Below are 23,642 nucleotides of genomic sequence, written 5' to 3'. Positions count from 1 at the left end.
GAATTCAATAAAGAAAGAAAAAAAAATAAAAGGGAAGCAAAACCTGATAGTTTGGATGCAAAATGTTTTGAAAATGTATTAGTACATAAAACAATCTCAAGCAGTAAGACATTGCATCTTCTTTTATTAATTATTATTAATTTTTAAGTGTCAAATAATGCATTTCGCGTGAAATCTTTTCCCTTGATGGAGTCTACTGACTCTTTCAAGAAACATCTTGACGTTTTTATTTGTTCAGGCTTTTCCTTGATTTTCTAGTATATACTTTATTGAATATTGTTTTGATTGTTTAAGCGCTTTGTGACCCTGGTCTGGAAAAGCGCTATATAAATAAAAATGACTTACTTACTTACTTTATTGCCAAATAAAATGGACAATAGAGCTTTATATCTCAAATTCAACTAGATAAAAGGCAGAATAATATAAATTTAAAGAGGCTGCAGCATAACCCACGTTATTCCTAGACTGTTAAATGCCCCAAAACGTAAACACAGCATTTTTATTTATGCTGTGGAATAAACTTTCCTTGATAAAAATGTAATTACATTCTAGCATAAGTATCTCGTCGAATATTTCCAAACATAAATGTATTTTTAGAATTTAAAAAACGCTTCCCAGCTGGGGGGGCAGCGCCGTGACGTCATGACGTTCCAACTTGTTTACCGTGTGAGCGTGGAGGGGCCAATGGAGCTCCCTCACTGTAAACACTTTTTCACCGTCGTGGCAGGAACGAAGGATGTATTCGCCGTCCACGTTGGATATCACTTGTGACAGTCGAGGCTGTCGCTGGACGGTTCCGACGAAATGCTGTTTCTGACCCGGAAAAAAAACGGTCCCGCAACACAGAGCTGCTATAAAAACATGTAGCATTCTAGGAGCTAAAGATGCTAACGGCTAACAAAACAGTTATCGAAGAATATCACAGTTTCTGGACGATTTAAAAACAAAAATCGTATTGTTTCTTTATTTCCCGGTTGCGTAGTATTGTCAAGAAACAATAAAAAGTGTTGATTCGCTGGATGTAAACATCCTGCTGTCACTGTATACTTCCCGTTATTCTGGTCAGAACTGAAAGTGGGTCAAACTGGACAACACGACGCCATGGATCATGGGGTGGAGTTCTGACCACTCTCACCGCTAGACGAACGTTATTTCTCCTTCTTCCGCCAGCTGACGAGGAAGATGGTGTCCAGGAGTCGCTGGAAATCTCGACACAAAGCTGTCATCTTCTTCTGGCTGCTGGTCCTCGTGACCCGGTTCGGCTGCGGCAGCGGCGACTTTGGCGACACCAAGAACGTGATCCAGAAAGAAGCCCAGTTCGACATCACCTACAATGACACGGTGAACAGCGAGAACCAGACCATCTATGCTTTCAACCACACCGTCTCCTGGAACAAGGCGAGTATCTTGGCCATAGGATGTGAAGTGTATCCTTGACTTGAATCCCTGTGTCATTCTTTTTTAGACCGAGGGAGTCCGGGTGTCCGTGGATGTTCTGTCCCAGGAAATAAGGAGTCCCATCCTGTTTGTGATCCGGCAGAAGCAGGCGGTCCTGTCTTTCCAAGTACCTCTTATCCTCAGAGGCCTGTGAGTGACCGTGTTCCAGTAGTTTTCATTCAAATCTACTGTTTTATCTGAACGTTTTAACAGTTTCAAGATGACAAACCTGTTCCCACAATGACTGTAAGAGCACATTCAATATACTTTAGGTGACCTGACAGTCACACCTAGAGCTGAAAACATAGTGGCTCTAGTTTTAAAATTAGTTTTAGTACCTAGTTTGAGTTGTAAAAAAAAGAAAAGTTTCAAGTCTAGAGCTGGATATCAATTGATAATTCTCAATACCGGTACAGAAACAAATTCCTTCCCTGACTGGTACTTTTTTTTATTATTACCAAGACCAATTCCTTAAAGAAAAGAAAATTACATTACACATTTTACAAATCTTGAGTTCAATTTTACAGCAATCATTTTAGTGGGTACTACAAAATATCAAACGTTTTGATACCCAGACCTTAAGTCCTAGTAAAATAAATGTTTTTGACATTTTAATTCCCATCAATTGATATTATTTTCTTCTTAATTTCACAATTAGACAACTATAGTTTGTGGTAAACAGACTTGAATTTGTCTCTTAACTAAACAGGGTCCTTGGAGTTATGTTTGTAACATTTGTATTATCATTAATTACATTTCATATGTGGTTTTATCTAACAATTAGACAACTATAGTTTGTGGTCAACAGACTTGAATTTGTCTCATAACTAAACAGGGTCCTTGGAATTTTGTTTGCAACATTTGTATTACCATTAATTACATTTCCTATGCGTTTATATCTAACAATTTGACAACTTTATTTGGTGGAAAAGAGACTTGAATGTCTTCAGTAACCATAGAAGGATCTTGGATTTATGTATCATGACGTAACCGGATAGAATTTCACGTGAGACAGCAATTGAAGCTAATGTTTAACCGCTGTCCCACTCTACACTCTCAGTCCTATGACTCTCACAAACTTTTTATTTTCTATTTTATAACCTCACAGTGTAACTTCCCTTCTGTTGTTCTCTAAGTCTGAAATGTTCACTCAACCATAACAAGCTCAATTTGTCGCAACATTTATGGAATAAATTGTATGTTCACAAGGCAAGATGTATGTGTTTTGTCACGAGAGATTTTATTCGGTGATGGGAATAATCGTTGAAAATAGTTTCATTAGGGAAACCACACTGTGCAACGAGAGACTTCTTGGAATTGTTGTGTATTTCTTGTGTTGAGCAACAGCTTCAAGAGCCCTCTTCCCCTTATGGATTCCTGCACAGTTGAATCTGTTCACGTCACCTGACTCTGTAAATATATACCGCAACTAAATATCACGAGGGGCTGAAAATCTTTCAGCTGTCGCCATCGCATTCAAACAACATGTTTATTTTAGCAAACTTTCTTCAACAAGAAGTCTGATAGTAATATTGTCTGAATTTTCTTGAAGGTTCAACATCTCTCGGTTTGACATCAAATTCCTATCCTTCAAAATCAGTCGTATAATCGTTGACATCCATAATCTATTATCTTAACTTAAACAATGGCATCTTTATATGTCACAGAATCGATATTAGAGTAATATTTCAGCCAATCGTTAAGATCGGGCCACAACATACAATAACATGTGCCTTCATTTAAACTCATGTTCTCTATGGTAACTATAAGAAAATGTTTAAAATCTATTAAAGATTATTCATTTTATTGTTTGTAGTCTGTTTTCTTTGGAAAGCAAAGTACTATCTGATGTAAATATTTAGTTTTGCTTTTCTTTTTGGAAATAGAAATCGTTTAATAAATGAATATAAACGATTCTGGAGGCTTTACAAAGAGATATTTGTTTGCTCATTAAACTAACTTGCATTCATTCTAAATGGAACTATTTCTCTGCAGATACCAAAGGAAGTACCCTTACACTCATGTGGGTCGGACCTTGTGTCAGCCTCCGACCAAGGCCGTGTCGGAGACTCAGTACTTCTTCGTGGACGTGTCCACCTTGTCCAACGAGGCCACGAACTACAAGCTTCGCGTCAGCCGGGTGGAAAGCTTCACCCTCCAGTCAGTGCTCATCCACGAAAAAAAACTAGAAATAATTCTATAAAGTAACATTTAATTGACTAAATAACTTGTATTTCAGGACCAACACAATATTCAGCTTCACTGCTTCTCCATCACAACCACAGGTATGTATCAAAATCTACTTTAAATTAACTTAAACAATAATAGCTGAGCCCCCTATTTTATTTATGTACATGTATGTATGCATGTTGCTTACATGTGGAGAATATAAGTATTTTTTTTTATTTTACTTTTTTACACACAGGGTTTAAGATGAGCTTAACATGTCTTGAGTGTTAAGGACGACAATTTAAAAATTGGGATGAAAGTCACATACTCAATGTCTAGGGGCCAAACCTGGGCTAGCAAGTCTAGCAAGATTAATGTCCATATCAGGCACTTACGTTCTTGGTTCTATTTTTTTATTGCTTATTTTGTGTGTTATATTATTTCATCCTTTTATTCTGTAGAAACCATGTAGATGGATGGAACTTTATTGATCCCTCAGGAGGTCTCCTTCGGGAAATTGATTTTCCAAATAGCAATACAGACGATAATTCATAAAAATAAAAATGAGAACAAGAACAAATTTTCTATAAAAAGAAAGTACAAGATGACACAATCTAAGTCTAAGACAAACAACAAAGGATACAAAGATAAACATGGAATAGAATGTTTTGTTTACAACACTGTCAATAAAAGTTTCTGATTCTGATGTTGGTATCGTGTGCTATAGAGTGGCCTGTGTCATAAGATAAGATAAGTGGTTGTCTACAAATAGATGGGGAAATTCCATAGGCTAAAGGTGAAGGAAAGGAATTTGTTGGGGGACAAACGCAGAGATGAATAATAATCCAGAATAAATATATAATTTCACACTCGGTCTTAAAATATACCTTTTGTTTCGCCTGCGACCTTGACTGCTAAAATATTTTCCTCTCTTGTTTGATTAAAGTGGTCCATGTAAGGATATCAGTGCCATTTGAATATTGAATGGTTGAATTAATATGTTTGATTTAATCATTTAATCTTTTAAGTAGTTGAATTAAATATTTTTCAAATTGAAAGGTTGAATTGTATTTATCGTTTATGTCATATTATTACATTCTTATTCTGTGATGTTGTTATTCTTAACCCTAACGATTCCAAATCAAATGTTTCTAAATTCAATTTTTAATTTGTAGGCTTTATATAGAATAATAAACATGTTGGTACATAATGGTGCCGCCAGAGAAGAACCAAATATGAAAAAAGTTTAGAAAATATTTTAATAATATATTTATATAATTTTTACCAAATGCTCTAAATGTAACATTATTGTTACATGTAGTCTTTTAAATTAAATATAAAATGTTTGTGTTTTTTCATTTGATTATTTAAAATAATAATAATTCAACACTTTAATTCGAAAATTATTAAATTCAATTATTCAAGCTTTTTAAAGCTTGAATTCAATTAAAATCATTAAAAAGAAAGTAATTGTTCCAACATTTTAAATGTTAAATTAATTCCTCAATATTCTGATGGCACTGATATATATTTCCATTTAATGTAGATATTCATGTCTCTACTCTCCGATAACAAAAATGCTATTGCATATTTTAATTTATGTATTTCAAAGAATGCTTGTTTTGTTTCCTCCTCTATAGTACTTCAAGTATAACTTCCCAGATGGCGTGGACACGGTTATTGTCAAAGTCAGCTCAGAACTTATCTTTCCCTGCTCGGTTATGTCCATCCAAGATATTCAGGTAACATCAAATACTGATATTGTCAGGATGTGTCTCACAAACGAAATCTTCTCGTCGTGCTTCAGTGTCCTGTGTACGATCTGGACAACAACGTGGCTTTCATCGGCATGTACCAGACCATGACTAAAAAAGGTGCCATCACTGTGCAGGTATGTTCCACCTCCCAGAACGTTCCAACACAAACTTAACCGGAACATTTTATCTCCTGAACTAGAGGAAAGATTTCCCCCTCAACAGCTTCTACGTGGTGGTCGTGGTCAAGTCTGAGAACGAGGCGTGTGGAGGTCCTCTGCTTTTATACCCTCTGCACCCGGACGAGCTCATAGAACCCGGGAATCAAACCAAGACTCTCGACATCGTGGTCTCTCCTGCCATCAAGAGTACGTTTCTTGACCAGTCTTGAAAATGTGATTTTTTCTTTTTTGGATGTTTGACTTCAAGCTCGTATGTTCAAGCTGTTGGCTTAAAAGTTGCTGGTTAAATCTAGATAACATTGTGACGTCGTGTCCATGAGCAAGACACTGACGGCGACTGACGGTGAGCTTACGTACTGCGTCACAGCCTACTCCCATCAGTGTGTGATGTTCTGAATGGATGACTAGAGAAGTCGTTGCTTCGGAGAACAGTGTTATTGCTAAATGCTTGGATGTAAACGTATTTATAAATATGTCACTTTTTCTCTTATGTTAAATAAAAATATTGAAGAGAAAATACATGGAGACAATTATGGAATAGTTATAATTAACATTTCAAATGTTTAAACTTTTTTTAAAACTTTGAATTTAATCCTTTGATTAATCAAAGGTTTAATTTGTTTTTAGTTTCATCTAATTGTATTAAATCAAATATTTTTAAAACTAAAGTTTTTCACCCACATTTTTATTTATTTAATTCTAATAATTAAAAAAAAAAAAAAGATTATATCAAACAATAAAACGTTTACTTTTTTTATTGAAATGCTTTTCATTATTTAGTTTAAATAATTGAACTCAATATATATATTTTTTTAATGGTGGAATTATTTTTTTTTATAATTAAAAAGATAAAATTTGTTTGTAAAATAATTAATAATTATTTAATTAATAATAATTAATAACCTTTTAAATTCAATATAAAAATGTTGGTATAATCGTGTCACCAGACCATAGCAAAAGATAACCGAGCTACTGGATCTAATGTTTGGCCAATCATGCGAAGCACAGACAGTCATGTGACAGTTTTTAAACGTCATATATACTTGAATATTTTCATTAATTCATTTTCTACCGCGTTATCCCTCGTTGGGAAACTGGAGTCTATCCCAGTTTTATTGGGCATGAGGCAGGGGACACCCTGGACAGGACGCCAGGGCACACAAAGACGGACAACCATTCACACACACACTCATACCTACGGACAATTTCCCCAATTTTCATTGAATTGAAATATTGAAAAAAATTGTTAAAAGAAGTTAAACCCTTAAATATATACATTGAATTAAACAATTCATTAAAAACTAATATAGAATTTTTTGAAAACGATGATTAAAAAATATATTTAATGCTTTAAATAAAAGACTCATTTTAAATGTTTAATTGAACTATTCAACATTCTGATGGCTCTAAATATTCTTCAATCGAATGATGTACACATGGATAAATAATAATGGTTTTGTATGAGTTTTCATTTAATTTCTTTATATTTTTTTTAATGCAAATTCATTGTTTCTAATTCATGATAAATCTCCTCTTCCAGCTGAAGTCTATGTGATGGGGATGCTCTTCTGTCTGGGGATCTTCCTGAGCTTCTACCTGCTCACGCTGCTGGTCGCCTGCGTGGAGAACAAACGGTTGGTTCCATCCTCTCGCTCTCCACCAAACATGACGTTTACACGCGTGTGAGGATGAAACTCACGCTCGTCCTCCTGTCGCAGATCCAAGAAGAAGACGGAGGTGTTTGTGAATCCACCCGACATGTCGCCCGCAGAGACCGGTAACCTTAGCGACCGACATCGTTTGAGACGAGACCGATGTGTTCTTTGAAATATTCGAAAAGATGTTATTGTGTCATACTTTAGCACTTTAGTCTTCCTCTCTGTTTACTGAACATTTCTTTCACTCTCTCTCCCCCTCGTGCTAACCTGTGGTGCAGCTTCCCTGCTTGGAAAAAGTGCAGACGGTACAATCGCAGACACTTTTCATGCCTCATGTCACTGCTGTTGCTGTTTTGTTGCTGAGTCAGCAGTCGAGTGTACACGCGTCACATCTTCAGGTCATTGGAACTTCCTGACAGTTTGACTGGAGCGTCAAAACTCATAGACTGTGGACTAAATCCAATTCTATGTGGCTGGCAAGAGTTTGCAACTTAATAGATATACACTGAGTGATGGTATGATAGAAAGAAAATATACATTTCAATCAGGAAACTGCATAAAAAAAATGTAAATTATTGTCTGAAGTTAAGAAGGTAGATTTGTTTCTTGTTACTGTTCAAAAAGTATTTTATTTGCTAAATTAAAATAAATATAGAAAAGAGAAATATACTTAAATATTTTTAAATACATGAATACAATGAGATTAATTATATACGATACACTTAAGTGGGCATATACGGTTGTGTACCCTCCGTTCATTCTACTTTTAATTTTGAAATGTCAATCCAGAAATAAGAAAAGTTTTTTCAATACGTGCGGCAGATTTTTAAAACGGAAAAAAGGGTATTTTTTAATCAACATACAGCCATTCAATTGTATTTTGTCTTGTTTTCCTATAATGGATTATTGTACAGGAGAAAGAATGTATGTTAATCAAAAATTCCAAAACATATTGGTTTTTGAAAAGATGCCGTTGAATTGGATTTTCAATATTTGTTTCAAAAATGGAAATAAAAAAAATGGGTTGCGTTTCAAGATACAATATTGAATGAACAGAAATTACACAGACCATATATAAATGACATTATATATCATTTTGATTTTTGATATTCAATTAAATTAATTCAATATATTACGTGTTCATGATCCGTACAGCAGACGGTAGAATTACGGGAGAGAAATATTCAGGATTTTTTTTTTAAATATGTTCTTTAATTAAAAAAATGATTTGCTAAAATAAAATAAAAATACATTAATCAAAAAATAATATTTTCAATCCATAAAAATGTCCTGCCTAGAATATGGCTCCAACACAAAAAACATTACTTTATTCAAAAAAATTATATATTAATTTCAATTTCTTAATTGAATTTTTATTTATTTTATTGAAGCGTCTCGACTAATAAATCTACCTTCATAGAAAGTGAACTAAATATAAATAAAGCGATATAAAGCCTGGCGTAATTTGGGTCTGTTATTTGTTTCTGGTCAACAAGTGAACGCTCAATTTCGTTTGGTTCACGTGGTTTTAAAACATGTTTAGTCCTGAGGTGTCGTTGAGTTCGACTGACCTCGTCTTAGAGTAAAAGACCTTCTTGTCAGATTCTTTTGTGAGGAGTTTGAAATGACCTGAAGACTCACTCGGGCTAAAGGAACATGTAAAACAATTTAAAAAAAAATTACACAAGAATGAATTGCACACTGTTGCTTTAATATTTTTGATTTAATTTTTTTTCTTCATCACTGAATCTTATTAACACCTTTATATCCTTCTCTTTGTTCTGCATTTCTTGGTGTTCAATGTTCTTTTTTCCACATACACGCATGTTTTCATACTTCCATGTTTTATCTCATTATACATTTTTTGATTCCTGGATGTGAATCATTGTTACAGTAATTTAAACTTATAATATTTGATTGTCGTGTCTCCTGCTGTTTTTACCACTTTATATATATTTTTGTGTATCAACAGGCAAAACTCCAGCGTCGCCGTACGAGTATGGCTCGATGGGTGAGTTGATACAAACTAACGTCTCTTCTTATTCTACCTTTTCTTCTGCACGGATCATGAACAATTTAGTTAATTTAATTTAATTTAATTTAATTTAATTTAATTTAGATCAATTTTTTTTATGTTAATTCTATTTTAGTTTCCCACTAAAATGTACAAATCAATCATTTCCTTCTGTTTGGTGATATTTAATTGTATTAATCTCATTTTATATATGTATTTATTCATATTTATTTGATTCATTCATTCGTTTTATATCCAAAACACAACAACAAATGTTGTTTTTACCCGTTTCATAAAATTATTCTTTTCACAGCCGACAACTGCAGCACCCTGAGTTCAGAGGCCGTCACAGAAAGTGCCACGTCCACCGACAACAACTACGGCTACATGGGTATTAAAACACATGAGTTCATCTCAACCAGAACCCATATATCGAATAAATATCGATATCGCAATATTGGCACGTGCGATATGCATATGGAAAACATGTGCGATAAATTATATATATTTTATTGTAGAAATCAAGTATTTCTTAAATGCGAACTTTCGACCAATCAGTGTCACGTTATGTGAAGCTGAAATGTGTACTTCTATGTCTCGTTGACGGGAAGTAATAATAACTTATGATCTAGTCAAACACTAGTGATCCAGTCACTCGTCTCTTTCAACCTCCTTTGTTAAAGCTACAAATTGTAAGAACTTTTCATCTCGTCTCAGTTGTTTTCTTATAAGATCGTGAACTTCCAAACAAACCTGTCCGTCTTCACCGTATGCTAACGAGCTAAGTTGTTAGCGTCATTTATAAAGTGTTATGTGTGCGTCTTCACCGTATGCTAACGAGCTAAGTTGTTAGCGTCATTTATAAAGTGTTATGTGTGCGTCTTCACCGTATGCTAACGAGCTAAGTTGTTAGCGTCATTTATAAAGTGTTATGTGTGCGTCTTCACTGTATGCTAACAAGCTAAGTTGTTAGCGTCATTTATAAAGTGTTATGTGTGCGTCTTCACCGTATGCTAACAAGCTAAGTTGTTAGCGTCATTTATAAAGTGTTATGTGTGCGTCTTCACTGTATGCTAACAAGCTAAGTTGTTAGTGTAAGTATAAAGTGTTATGTGTGCGTCTTCACCGTATGCTAACAAGCTAAGTTGTTAGCGTCATTTATAAAGTGTTATGTGTGCGTCTTCACCGTATGCTAACAAGCTAAGTTGTTAGCGTCATTTATAAAGTGTTATGTGTGCGTCTTCACCGTATGCTAACAAGCTAAGTTGTTAGCGTCATTTATAAAGTGTTATGTGTGCGTCTTCACCGTATGCTAACGAGCTAAGTTGTTAGCGTCATTTATAAAGTGTTATGTGTGCGTCTTCACCGTATGCTAACAAGCTAAGTTGTTAGCGTCATTTATAAAGTGTTATGTGTGCGTCTTCACCGTATGCTAACAAGCTAAGTTGTTAGCGTCATTTATAAAGTGTTATGTGTGCGTCTTCACCGTATGCTAACAAGCTAAGTTGTTAGCGTCATTTATAAAGTGTTACGTGTGCGTCTTCACCGTATGCTAACAAGCTAAGTTGTTAGCGTCATTTATAAAGTGTTATGTGTGCGTCTTCACCGTATGCTAAAGAGCTAAGTTGTTAGCGTCATTTATAAAGTGTTATGTGTGCGTCTTCACCGTATGCTAACTTGCTAAGTTGTTAGCGTCATTTATAAAGTGTTATGTGTGCGTGTACAAGGAGGTGGATTTATTATTGATTCGGTGATATCGTGACGCGCCGGCGGCTCCTCTCTGATGTCGCTCAGTTTCGCGGAAACCGATGCAAGTCACGCGACACTGAGCGTTATAAGTGATATTTTACTACCATCATGTCGGCACCGAAATAAACGAAAGGGAAATATAGCACAGCTTCCCTTATTTGAACCCCCGGACCTCCTCTACAGTACTCGCAGCTACATTTCTAGGTGAAAGAAAAAAATATTGCATTAATATAAATATCGCAATTCAAGACACCAATATGGAATATCACACTTATTTCCAATATCGTGCAGCCCTAGTTCGTGGGAAAAATGAAACAATGTCTTCTTGTTTTGTTTTCTTAAAAGACAGTGTTTTGAGTGTTAAATAATGTATGCTCGTCCTTCAGAACGGTCCTTGGAAACCGTGGGATGCGGCAGACGCGAGTCCCTGAGCTCGGTGGAGGAGGACGACTACGACACTCTGGAGGACGTCGACTCGGACAAGAACATCGTACGGACCAAAGTACGCGAGACTCGATGACGGATTAGTATATTCCGTACCAGTATGTCAGTGTGATCAGAATATAACGGTTGAATTTAACATTTGAATTGTTGAAACTTTCCTCTTTTTGAATTGAAATTTAGATTTTTAATCATTTAATTCAATAATTTGTTTATTGAAAGATTAATTTTGTTTTATTATTTAAATTAAAATCAAAATGAATGAATGTTCGTTTACACACAGAGTTTGATATTTTAATTTCAATAATTCAAAAAGAAATGTTCTAAATTCAATATTTTTTTAATTCGTAGCCTTTTTAATACAATATAAAAATGTTTGCTATAATAGCATCACTAGACAATACTTTAAAGTACTCGAGCTACCTGATCAATTAAAAACAAATTATTCAACTATACATTTTTACATACAAATACAAATTTTAATATAAAAATGATTGAATACGATTATTTAACAAGATAATTTAATGCTTAAAAAAGCCATCAGTACAAATGTTAAATTCTACAAATCAATATTCTGATGACACTGATAAACTTCCGAGTCAGACCGATGTCTCAACTCGTGTCTTTTTTTTCAGAAATATCTGTTCGTGTCAGATTTGTCGCGCAAAGACAAGAGAATCCTGAGCAAGAAATATCAAATCTACTTCTGGTGAGGAAACGCGTCTAAAGAGCCGCGACTCAAGAGCTGTCGCTTCATTTCTCCTCAACACCGTCTGTTCAGGAACATTTCCACCATCGCCGTGTTCTACGCTCTGCCCGTCATCCAGCTGGTCATCACGTATCAAACGGTGAGCGTCGCAGTCGGCGACTCGTCGTCTCCGATGCTGAAAGATTCCTCCGTGTTTCCTCGTCAGGTCGTCAACGTCACGGGGAACCAGGACATTTGCTTCTACAACTTCATGTGCGCTCACCCTCTGGGCGCCTTGAGGTGAGTGATGAGCCCGGAGGATGAAAGTCAATCATTTCCAAATAAAAGCAGATGTTATTTGTATCTAAATAGGTTTAAAGCTTATCTGTGGAACACATATTATAAACATTATTCATGTAACACAAACAACAATGTTGAAGATAAGCTATTTGACGAAGACAAACTAGATTGTTAACAAATTGATTGAGCCTGACGCCCCACAACAATCATTGAATAAATCGATTAGAATAAATGATTCTTTATTGATTTCAATGTTTTTATTATACATCATGAAAGACACAAGACATGTAGATATTATTTAAAATTTCGAATTATATTTAATTTCATATGAAAATTAAAAAGAAACTCGATAAGAAAAGATGGAAAAAGGAGGAAATTACATTTTAAAACAAAGTACTTTGACCAGTTATAGTTAGTCGACTAGTGGGTCATTTATCGTGTATTTTTTTACTGAATTTAAACGTAATAATGTAAAAACACTGTGAGTCGACTGAGGTTCTGTGTGGTGTGCTCGTGGACAGTGCTTTCAACAACATCCTCAGTAACGTGGGCTACGTGATGTTGGGGCTGCTCTTCCTCCTCATCGTCCTCAGGAGAGACGTCGTCCACAACCGGGCTCTGCTGCGCAACGACACCAACGCTCTGGTGAGACTCTTTGAATCCACCATATTTCCAAATTACCGTATTTTCCGCACTATTAGGCAGCAGTGAAGTTGAGCGCATGTATGACGGCTAGAGTGTGCGTGTGTGAAATGTGGAACGCACGTGTATGACTGGTTGAGCGCGCAGCAGAGTGATTTTGCGCAAAAACTAAAATGTTTTGAGTGTACAACAACCAACTCACTCGCTCAAACCGATGGCAGTAATATCACTCCATAGACCATGATGTGACCTGCGTTGTTAATCCCACCCCGTGATGACGTAATTCCGCCCATGGCGTGTCGGCTCAGTTGGCGCAGAGTCATGAAAGTGTTTGTAAACAAGTCCCCTACCAGGTAATGTTCATATATATGGTGCGCTGGATTATAAGGCGCACTGTCGTTTTTTGAGACAATTAAAGGCTTTTAAGTGCCCCTTATAGTGCGAAAAATACGGTAATGAATTATATTTGCAACCCCTCAGGAATGTGGAATCCCAAAGCACTTCGGTCTGTTCTACGCCATGGGGACGGCTCTGATGATGGAGGGTCTGCTCAGCGCCTGCTACCACGTGTGTCCCAACTACACCAACTTCCAGTTCGGTGAGATCGTCGTCGTCGTCGCCTCCTTTCACGCTCGACCACGAGCCTGACAACCTTGTCGTCCGTGCAGACACGTCCTTCATGTACATGATCGCGGGCTTGTGCATGTTGAAGTTGTACCAGAAGAGGCACCCGGACATCAACGCCAGCGCCTACTCGGCCTACGCCTGCCTCGCCGCCGTCATCTTCTTCTCCGTGCTGGGCGTGGTACGTTCACTCAACCTGCCTCTACGTTGGTTTTTCCACAGGTTTTAACACAATGTGGGGAAAGTACAGAAAAAGTAAATCTTCAAAGTACAGAACACACACAGATACAGTGGGTCCATCACTCTATGGCGCAACTTTCGAGGATATCCCCTTTTTTCGCTGTTTTTTCCTTTGCACACCGCACTATATATATATTTGAACAAGATGCAATAATGGCAACGAAACTCTTTGTTTATTTGAACAGCAGGTAAACTTCAATCACAGCACTCGGTGACACTAATAAGGACACCCACCGTACTTATGGTGCCGACAAAACAGTGAACTCCCATGATGCCTTTCTACACTCTGCTCTATTTAGTGAAGTCTGATGCTACGTCAAAAGCTATCGACTGCTGTGATTGGTTGGCTGGGCGGCAAAGCATCATGGGAGCCGTTCATTTCACTCTAACTGAGGGGGTTGAATGTTAACAGTTTTTGACACAGTTTGGATTTGATTTATAACGAGGAGTTTTCATGACGTAATAAACAAGGGACCATGGAAGAAATTTACTGATAAATTTGTCTAAATTGAGTAGAATATTTCAATGTTTATCCAGATTTAACGCAGAACTTGAATGTGGAATATTATCACCCCAAGATATTTTCTATTATTCCATGCTTTTTTTATCACCAGGGAGTGTGAAGACGATCCTCGTCTGGCCTTTATAATAATAAAATAACAATAACTTTGTCGCCTCCAGGTGTTCGGGAAAGGAAACACCATTTTCTGGATCATTTTCTCCGTCATCCACATCCTGGCCACGCTCCTGCTCAGCACGCAGCTCTACTACATGGGCCGGTGGAGACTCGGTGAGATCTCAAGGTTCAAGTCCTTCAGGGACGAGAACAACTTGTTGTTGTCTTGAACTCAGTGTCTCTCGTGCTGGTCTAGAATAAATGAGCTTAACTTACGGTTTATTGTCGCTCCATTACATTTAGTTGCATGTTTCTGTTACTGGCAACATTGAAACAATCTAAAAAATATATTTATCATATATATTTGGATCCTCAGAAGATTTTACTTGTGACCAGTTAACAAAACTATACGAACATAGTAACACAGGTTTGTTTAATGGTAAATATATATTTCTTGATCTCTTGACTTACTCATGGGACTAATATTGTCGTACGTGAAACTAATAATATTTGAGTGAAGAACTGTTGAGTTAAAATGTTTATATGACATCAAGTCCCTCCATTGAAAAATAGTATTGAACTTAATTTAAAGTCATTCAGAACTTTAACAATATATATGTTTAAAGTTCAACCAGTAATTAAAACTAGATTCATCGTCTTTATCGTGTCATTCTGTTTAATAAATATAAATCAATTCAATAATTTGACTAAATTATTTTGATTGAATGTTGTCTTCAATTCAGGAAATCACATAAGTTTAAAGATGTTTTCCCAGATTTGGAGAATTTTCTTGTATTATTTTGAATTTTATAGTAGAAAAAAATAATAAATAAATATATATATGTATTTATTATGTTATTTTATTGTTTCACTCAAGTCACCTCTTAGTTTAAATTAAAAAAAAATCTTTATTAGTATTAATTTGTTTATTTGTTTTTATTATTAGTATCAGTAGTTTTCCAAGATATAAGAAGTTGTTTCTCTTTTGAATAACTTGTGTTGTTGTTTTAACATCTTAAAACAAGAGTTTAATCTATCAGTAACATCACATGTGTACAGTGCAAAACTTTATTGATTATTGTATACTGACGACTATTAAACGTCTTTGTCGTTCCAGACTCTGGAGTTCTTCGCCGGATGGTAAACATCGTCTACACAGACTCCATCCGTCAGTGCAGCGGACCCATGTACATCGTGAGTATTTAGAACAAAACAAACCCATGTACATCGTGAGTATTTAGAACAAAACAAACCCATGTACATCGTGAGTATTTAGAACAAAACAAACCCATGTACATCGTGAGTATTTAGAACAAAACAAACCCATGTACATCGTGAGTATTTAGAGCGAAACAAACCCATGTACATCGTGAGTATTTAGAACAAAACAAACCCATGTACATCGTGAGTATTTAGAGCAAAACAAACCCATGTACATCGTGAGTATTTAGAGCAAAACAAACCCATGTACATCGTGAGTATTTAGAACAAAACAAACCCATGTACATCGTGAGTATTTAGAGCAAAACAAACCCATGTACATCGTGAGTATTTAGAGCAAAACAAACCCATGTACATCGTGAGTATTTAGAGCAAAACAAACCCATGTACATCGTGAGTATTTAGAGCAAAACAAACCCATGTACATCGTGAGTATTTAGAGCGAAACAAACCCATGTACATCGTGAGTATTTAGAGCAAAACAAACCCATGTACATCGTGAGTATTTAGAGCAAAACAAACCCATGTACATCGTGAGTGTTTAGAACAAAACAAACCCATGTACATCGTGAGTATTTAGAACAAAACAAACCCATGTACATCGTGAGTATTTAGAGCGAAACAAACCCATGTACATCGTGAGTATTTAGAGCAAAACAAACCCATGTACATCGTGAGTATTTAGAGCAAAACAAACCCATGTACATCGTGAGTATTTAGAGCAAAACAAACCCATGTACATCGTGAGTATTTAGAGCGAAACAAACCCATGTACATCGTGAGTATTTAGAGCAAAACAAACCCATGTACATCGTGAGTATTTAGAGCAAAACAAACCCATGTACATCGTGAGTGTTTAGAACAAAACAAACCCATGTACATCGTGAGTATTTAGAACAAAACAAACCCATGTACATCGTGAGTATTTAGAGCGAAACAAACCCATGTACATCGTGAGTATTTAGAGCAAAACAAACCCATGTACATCGTGAGTATTTAGAGCAAAACAAACCCATGTACATCGTGAGTGTTTAGAACAAAACAAACCCATGTACATCGTGAGTATTTAGAACAAAACAAACCCATGTACATCGTGAGTATTTAGAGCAAAACAAACCCATGTACATCGTGAGTATTTAGAACAAAACAAACCCATGTACATCGTGAGTATTTAGAGCAAAACAAACCCATGTACATCGTGAGTATTTAGAGCAAAACAAACCCATGTACATCGTGAGTATTTAGAACAAAACAAACCCATGTACATCGTGAGTATTTAGAGCAAAACAAACCCATGTACATCGTGAGTATTTAGAGCAAAACAAACCCATGTACATCGTGAGTATTTAGAACAAAACAAACCCATGTACATCGTGAGTATTTAGAACAAAACAAACCCATGTACATCGTGAGTATTTAGAGCAAAACAAACCCATGTACATCGTGAGTATTTAGAGCAAAACAAACCCATGTACATCGTGAGTATTTAGAGCGAAACAAACCCATGTACATCGTGAGTATTTAGAACAAAACAAACCCATGTACATCGTGAGTATTTAGAGCAAAACAAACCCATGTACATCGTGAGTATTTAGAGCAAAACAAACCCATGTACATCGTGAGTATTTAGAGCAAAACAAACCCATGTACATCGTGAGTATTTAGAACAAAACAAACCCATGTACATCGTGAGTATTTAGAGCAAAACAAACCCATGTACATCGTGAGTATTTAGAGCAAAACAAACCCATGTACATCGTGAGTATTTAGAGCAAAACAAACCCATGTACATCGTGAGTATTTAGAGCGAAACAAACCCATGTACATCGTGAGTATTTAGAGCAAAACAAACCCATGTACATCGTGAGTATTTAGAGCAAAACAAACCCATGTACATCGTGAGTATTTAGAGCAAAACAAACCCATGTACATCGTGAGTATTTAGAACAAAACAAACCCATGTACATCGTGAGTATTTAGAGCGAAACAAACCCATGTACATCGTGAGTATTTAGAGCAAAACAAACCCATGTACATCGTGAGTATTTAGAGCAAAACAAACCCATGTACATCGTGAGTATTTAGAGCAAAACAAACCCATGTACATCGTGAGTATTTAGAGCGAAACAAACCCATGTACATCGTGAGTATTTAGAGCAAAACAAACCCATGTACATCGTGAGTATTTAGAGCAAAACAAACCCATGTACATCGTGAGTGTTTAGAACAAAACAAACCCATGTACATCGTGAGTATTTAGAACAAAACAAACCCATGTACATCGTGAGTATTTAGAGCGAAACAAACCCATGTACATCGTGAGTATTTAGAGCAAAACAAACCCATGTACATCGTGAGTATTTAGAGCAAAACAAACCCATGTACATCGTGAGTATTTAGAGCAAAACAAACCCATGTACATCGTGAGTATTTAGAGCGAAACAAACCCATGTACATCGTGAGTATTTAGAGCAAAACAAACCCATGTACATCGTGAGTATTTAGAGCAAAACAAACCCATGTACATCGTGAGTGTTTAGAACAAAACAAACCCATGTACATCGTGAGTATTTAGAACAAAACAAACCCATGTACATCGTGAGTATTTAGAGCGAAACAAACCCATGTACATCGTGAGTATTTAGAGCAAAACAAACCCATGTACATCGTGAGTATTTAGAGCAAAACAAACCCATGTACATCGTGAGTGTTTAGAACAAAACAAACCCATGTACATCGTGAGTATTTAGAACAAAACAAACCCATGTACATCGTGAGTATTTAGAGCAAAACAAACCCATGTACATCGTGAGTATTTAGAACAAAACAAACCCATGTACATCGTGAGTATTTAGAGCAAAACAAACCCATGTACATCGTGAGTATTTAGAGCAAAACAAACCCATGTACATCGTGAGTATTTAGAACAAAACAAACCCATGTACATCGTGAGTATTTAGAGCAAAACAAACCCATGTACATCGTGAGTATTTAGAGCAAAACAAACCCATGTACATCGTGAGTATTTAGAACAAAACAAACCCATGTACATCGTGAGTATTTAGAACAAAACAAACCCATGTACATCGTGAGTATTTAGAGCAAAACAAACCCATGTACATCGTGAGTATTTAGAGCAAAACAAACCCATGTACATCGTGAGTATTTAGAGCGAAACAAACCCATGTACATCGTGAGTATTTAGAGCAAAACAAACCCATGTACATCGTGAGTATTTAGAGCAAAACAAACCCATGTACATCGTGAGTATTTAGAGCAAAACAAACCCATGTACATCGTGAGTATTTAGAGCGAAACAAACCCATGTACATCGTGAGTATTTAGAGCAAAACAAACCCATGTACATCGTGAGTATTTAGAGCAAAACAAACCCATGTACATCGTGAGTGTTTAGAACAAAACAAACCCATGTACATCGTGAGTATTTAGAACAAAACAAACCCATGTACATCGTGAGTATTTAGAGCGAAACAAACCCATGTACATCGTGAGTATTTAGAGCAAAACAAACCCATGTACATCGTGAGTATTTAGAGCAAAACAAACCCATGTACATCGTGAGTGTTTAGAACAAAACAAACCCATGTACATCGTGAGTATTTAGAGCAAAACAAACCCATGTACATCGTGAGTATTTAGAGCGAAACAAACCCATGTACATCGTGAGTATTTAGAGCAAAACAAACCCATGTACATCGTGAGTATTTAGAGCAAAACAAACCCATGTACATCGTGAGTGTTTAGAACAAAACAAACCCATGTACATCGTGAGTATTTAGAACAAAACAAACCCATGTACATCGTGAGTATTTAGAGCAAAACAAACCCATGTACATCGTGAGTATTTAGAACAAAACAAACCCATGTACATCGTGAGTATTTAGAGCAAAACAAACCCATGTACATCGTGAGTATTTAGAGCAAAACAAACCCATGTACATCGTGAGTATTTAGAACAAAACAAACCCATGTACATCGTGAGTATTTAGAGCAAAACAAACCCATGTACATCGTGAGTATTTAGAGCAAAACAAACCCATGTACATCGTGAGTATTTAGAACAAAACAAACCCATGTACATCGTGAGTATTTAGAACAAAACAAACCCATGTACATCGTGAGTATTTAGAGCAAAACAAACCCACGTACATCGTGAGTATTTAGAGCAAAACAAACCCATGTACATCGTGAGTATTTAGAGCGAAACAAACCCATGTACATCGTGAGTATTTAGAGCAAAACAAACCCATGTACATCGTGAGTATTTAGAGCAAAACAAACCCATGTACATCGTGAGTATTTAGAGCAAAACAAACCCATGTACATCGTGAGTATTTAGAGCGAAACAAACCCATGTACATCGTGAGTATTTAGAGCAAAACAAACCCATGTACATCGTGAGTATTTAGAGCAAAACAAACCCATGTACATCGTGAGTGTTTAGAACAAAACAAACCCATGTACATCGTGAGTATTTAGAACAAAACAAACCCATGTACATCGTGAGTATTTAGAGCGAAACAAACCCATGTACATCGTGAGTATTTAGAGCAAAACAAACCCATGTACATCGTGAGTATTTAGAGCAAAACAAACCCATGTACATCGTGAGTGTTTAGAACAAAACAAACCCATGTACATCGTGAGTATTTAGAACAAAACAAACCCATGTACATCGTGAGTATTTAGAGCAAAACAAACCCATGTACATCGTGAGTATTTAGAACAAAACAAACCCATGTACATCGTGAGTATTTAGAGCAAAACAAACCCATGTACATCGTGAGTATTTAGAGCAAAACAAACCCATGTACATCGTGAGTATTTAGAACAAAACAAACCCATGTACATCGTGAGTATTTAGAGCAAAACAAACCCATGTACATCGTGAGTATTTAGAGCAAAACAAACCCATGTACATCGTGAGTATTTAGAACAAAACAAACCCATGTACATCGTGAGTATTTAGAGCAAAACAAACCCATGTACATCGTGAGTATTTAGAACAAAACAAACCCATGTACATCGTGAGTATTTAGAACAAAACAAACCCATGTACATCGTGAGTATTTAGAGCGAAACAAACCCATGTACATCGTGAGTATTTAGAGCGAAACAAACCCATGTACATCGTGAGTATTTAGAACGAAACAAACCCATGTACATCGTGAGTATTTAGAACGAAACAAACCCATGTACATCGTGAGTATTTAGAGCGAAACAAACCCATGTACATCGTGAGTATTTAGAGCGAAACAAACCCATGTACATCGTGAGTATTTAGAACAAAACAAACCCATGTACATAGTGAGTATTTAGAGCGAAACAAACCCATGTACATCGTGAGTATTTAGAACAAATCAAACCCATGTACATCATGAGTATTTAGAACAAAACAAACCCATGTACATCGTGAGTATTTAGAGCAAAACAAACCCATGTTAAAAATAAAGCAAAAGTACAAAATAAAAGGAAGGTTTATTGTATTCATTTCTACAGAGATCAGTTTATCTGTTTAACTTTAATATAAAGACGAATTAATTAAAAAAGTATAAACTTCAAAATAGAAATAACCAGTACAAGTAAACGTAAATGTTATTTTGTTTCCTTTGATATTTATTTTGGGAGAAGAAATAGAAAAAAGACAATAAAGGCGTAAAGAAAGTTGTAAAAACAAAGTATTTAAAGACATTTTTTAACTTAATTTGGAGTTAAAATTGTAATAAATCGCCTAAAAGTAACTAATTTAACTAGAGTTCATGTCTCTGTACTGCCGCCTGTGTTCCAGGACCGCATGGTTCTGCTGGTGATGGGAAACATCGTCAACTGGTCTCTGTGAGTAGAAGCGTCGGCGGCGTGTCGGAGCAGTAGTTACCTCGTGCGTCCACAGGGCGGCGTACGGACTCCTGGAGCGACCCAACGACTTCGCCTCGTACCTGCTCGCCATCGCCATCTGCAACCTGCTGCTGTACTTCGCCTTCTACATCATCATGAAGCTGCGCAGCGGCGAGAGGATCCAGATCCTGGCCCTCGTCCTCATCCTCTTCACCGGCGTGGTCTGGGGCTCGGCGCTCTACTTCTTCTTCCAGGGCCTGAGCACCTGGCAGGTAAGGAGGCTCCTCCTCCTCCTCCGACGCCACGGCGGGTTTTTAGCCACTTTTTTGTTCTTTTGCTCAGAAAACTCCGGCGGAGTCTCGCGAACACAACCGCGACTGTATCCTGCTGTCGTTCTTCGACGACCACGACATCTGGCACTTCCTGTCGTCCATCGCCATGTTCGGCTCCTTCCTGGTGAGACTCTGAAGGTTTATTGAAAATGTGTCATTTTTAACTTTTGACTTAAACCGTTATTATAGTTATTTACACACTTTGTAGTTTTACCGTGAAATTCACATTTTTCATAAAAATGACGTTTTCAAAGTTTATAGTTTAGTTAAATGTAAAACATTTACATTTTGAAAGAACATTTTACACAATTGTCTTTTTTCAGAAATGTAAATTTTACAAAAAGTCAAAGGTTAAACTCAGCGTAAAACTATAACATAAACATTTTTTTCCCAAAAATTTACATTTTGCCAAAAAAATGTCAAAGAGCAAAAGTTTTATTTTGGCCTCATGATGGTAAGAATCTGGTGCTAGTATCACGATACAGGATCAACAACACAATATATTGAAATACTGTAGTAACAAGGATATATGTGTAGTATTGTTCAGTACTTGACTCTGGTGTTGTGATAGTGTAGTAACAAGTGTATATGTGTAGTATTGTTCAGTACTTGACTCTGGTGTTGTGATAGTGTAGTAACAAGTATATATGTGTAGTATTGTTCAGTACTTGACTCTGGTATTATGATAGTGTCGTAACAAGTATATATGTGTAGTATTGTCCAGTACTTGACTCTGGTATTGTGATAGTGTAGTAACAAGGATATATGTGTAGTATTGTCCAGTATTTGACTCTGGTGTTGTGATAGTGTAGTAACAAGTATATATGTGTAGTATTGTCCAGTACTTGACTCTGGTATTATGATAGTGTCGTAAGAAGTATATATGTTTAGTATTGTCCAGTACTTGACTCTGGTATTATGATAGTGTCGTAAGAAGTATATATAAGTGTAGTATTGTCGAGTACTTGACTCTGGTGTTGTAGTATTTACAGAACACATGACTATCGAAGTCGTAACTGCTTTCATTTGTTTTCAAACCAAAATATGTCCAAACAGCAGTCACTGTATCCTCTCGTCCTCAGTCATCACTGTATCCTCTTGTCCTCAGTCATCGCCGGATTTCATTGTTGGTTTAGCCAGAAGCTTAATTGCAACAACAACAAAAAAAAAAGAACAAATGCTGTGAATATTTTCATGTTATTTTAAATTTAAAAATATATATTTACATATTTTATTGAAATATAAAACAAAAGTCGATACATTGTTGAAATATCAACAGATGTCTTGAAGGAAAATTATCGTCGAGTCCATATTTTCTACCGACTAGCGAAGCCTATAGTGGTGTAGTTTGATGACCCGCTGCTCTCTGGCTCCCCCTGCAGGTCCTCCTCACCATGGATGACGACCTGGACGGCGTCCCGAGGGACAAGATCTACGTCTTCTAGACGAACGTCTGCCTTAAAAACCACGAGTCGGAGACACTTCTGTGCCAACGAGCGTCTCGTCCTCCGCCGTCTCGTCGTCCTTCGCTCGCGACGCTCGTCTCCAACCTTTTCTACGCCGACGAGTCACGACGCTGCATTTTTGATATGTTTGTAGATCATACGTCCTGAGTATCCCGCGCTGTGATTGGTCGACTCGCACCAAGACATCCAAGATTGTACTGTATTGTTGTTTTGCACTGAATGAGAAACGAATAAAAAGTTAATTTTCACTCGA

At 36.5% G+C, this 23,642-nt stretch overlaps 1 protein-coding gene across 2 annotated transcripts; it reads left to right on the top strand.

The window, feature by feature from the left end:
- Nucleotides 1–655: 655 nt before the first annotated feature.
- On the top strand, nt 656–23,637 carry sidt2 (SID1 transmembrane family, member 2). 2 transcript variants are annotated; one of them, XM_087795384.1, is made up of 25 exons: nt 656–1,398; nt 1,466–1,587; nt 3,433–3,597; nt 3,677–3,722; nt 5,247–5,348; nt 5,414–5,497; nt 5,563–5,728; nt 7,083–7,176; nt 7,261–7,319; nt 7,479–7,505; nt 9,173–9,211; nt 9,528–9,605; nt 11,350–11,465; nt 12,040–12,113; nt 12,186–12,252; nt 12,319–12,392; nt 12,914–13,037; nt 13,515–13,632; nt 13,703–13,839; nt 14,580–14,688; nt 15,632–15,708; nt 21,545–21,591; nt 21,647–21,863; nt 21,934–22,047; nt 23,306–23,637. In XM_087795384.1, exons 1-25 carry the CDS (start codon nt 1,183–1,185, stop codon nt 23,366–23,368), a joined length of 2,535 nt encoding a protein of 844 aa, XP_087651510.1. In that variant the 5' UTR covers nt 656–1,182; the 3' UTR covers nt 23,369–23,637. The 2 variants fall into 2 exon arrangements, with proteins under 2 accessions (XP_087651510.1, XP_087651511.1); XM_087795385.1 differs by lacking the exon at nt 7,479–7,505 and having other exon boundaries at nt 657–1,398.
- The last annotated feature ends 5 nt before the right edge of the window (nt 23,638–23,642 follow it).

This window comes from Callionymus lyra, chromosome 7 (assembly GCF_982586985.1).
Source record: "Callionymus lyra chromosome 7, fCalLyr1.hap1.1, whole genome shotgun sequence".
Taxonomy (NCBI): domain Eukaryota; kingdom Metazoa; phylum Chordata; class Actinopteri; order Syngnathiformes; family Callionymidae; genus Callionymus; species Callionymus lyra.
This window is presented reverse-complemented; position numbering and strand designations above follow the sequence as displayed.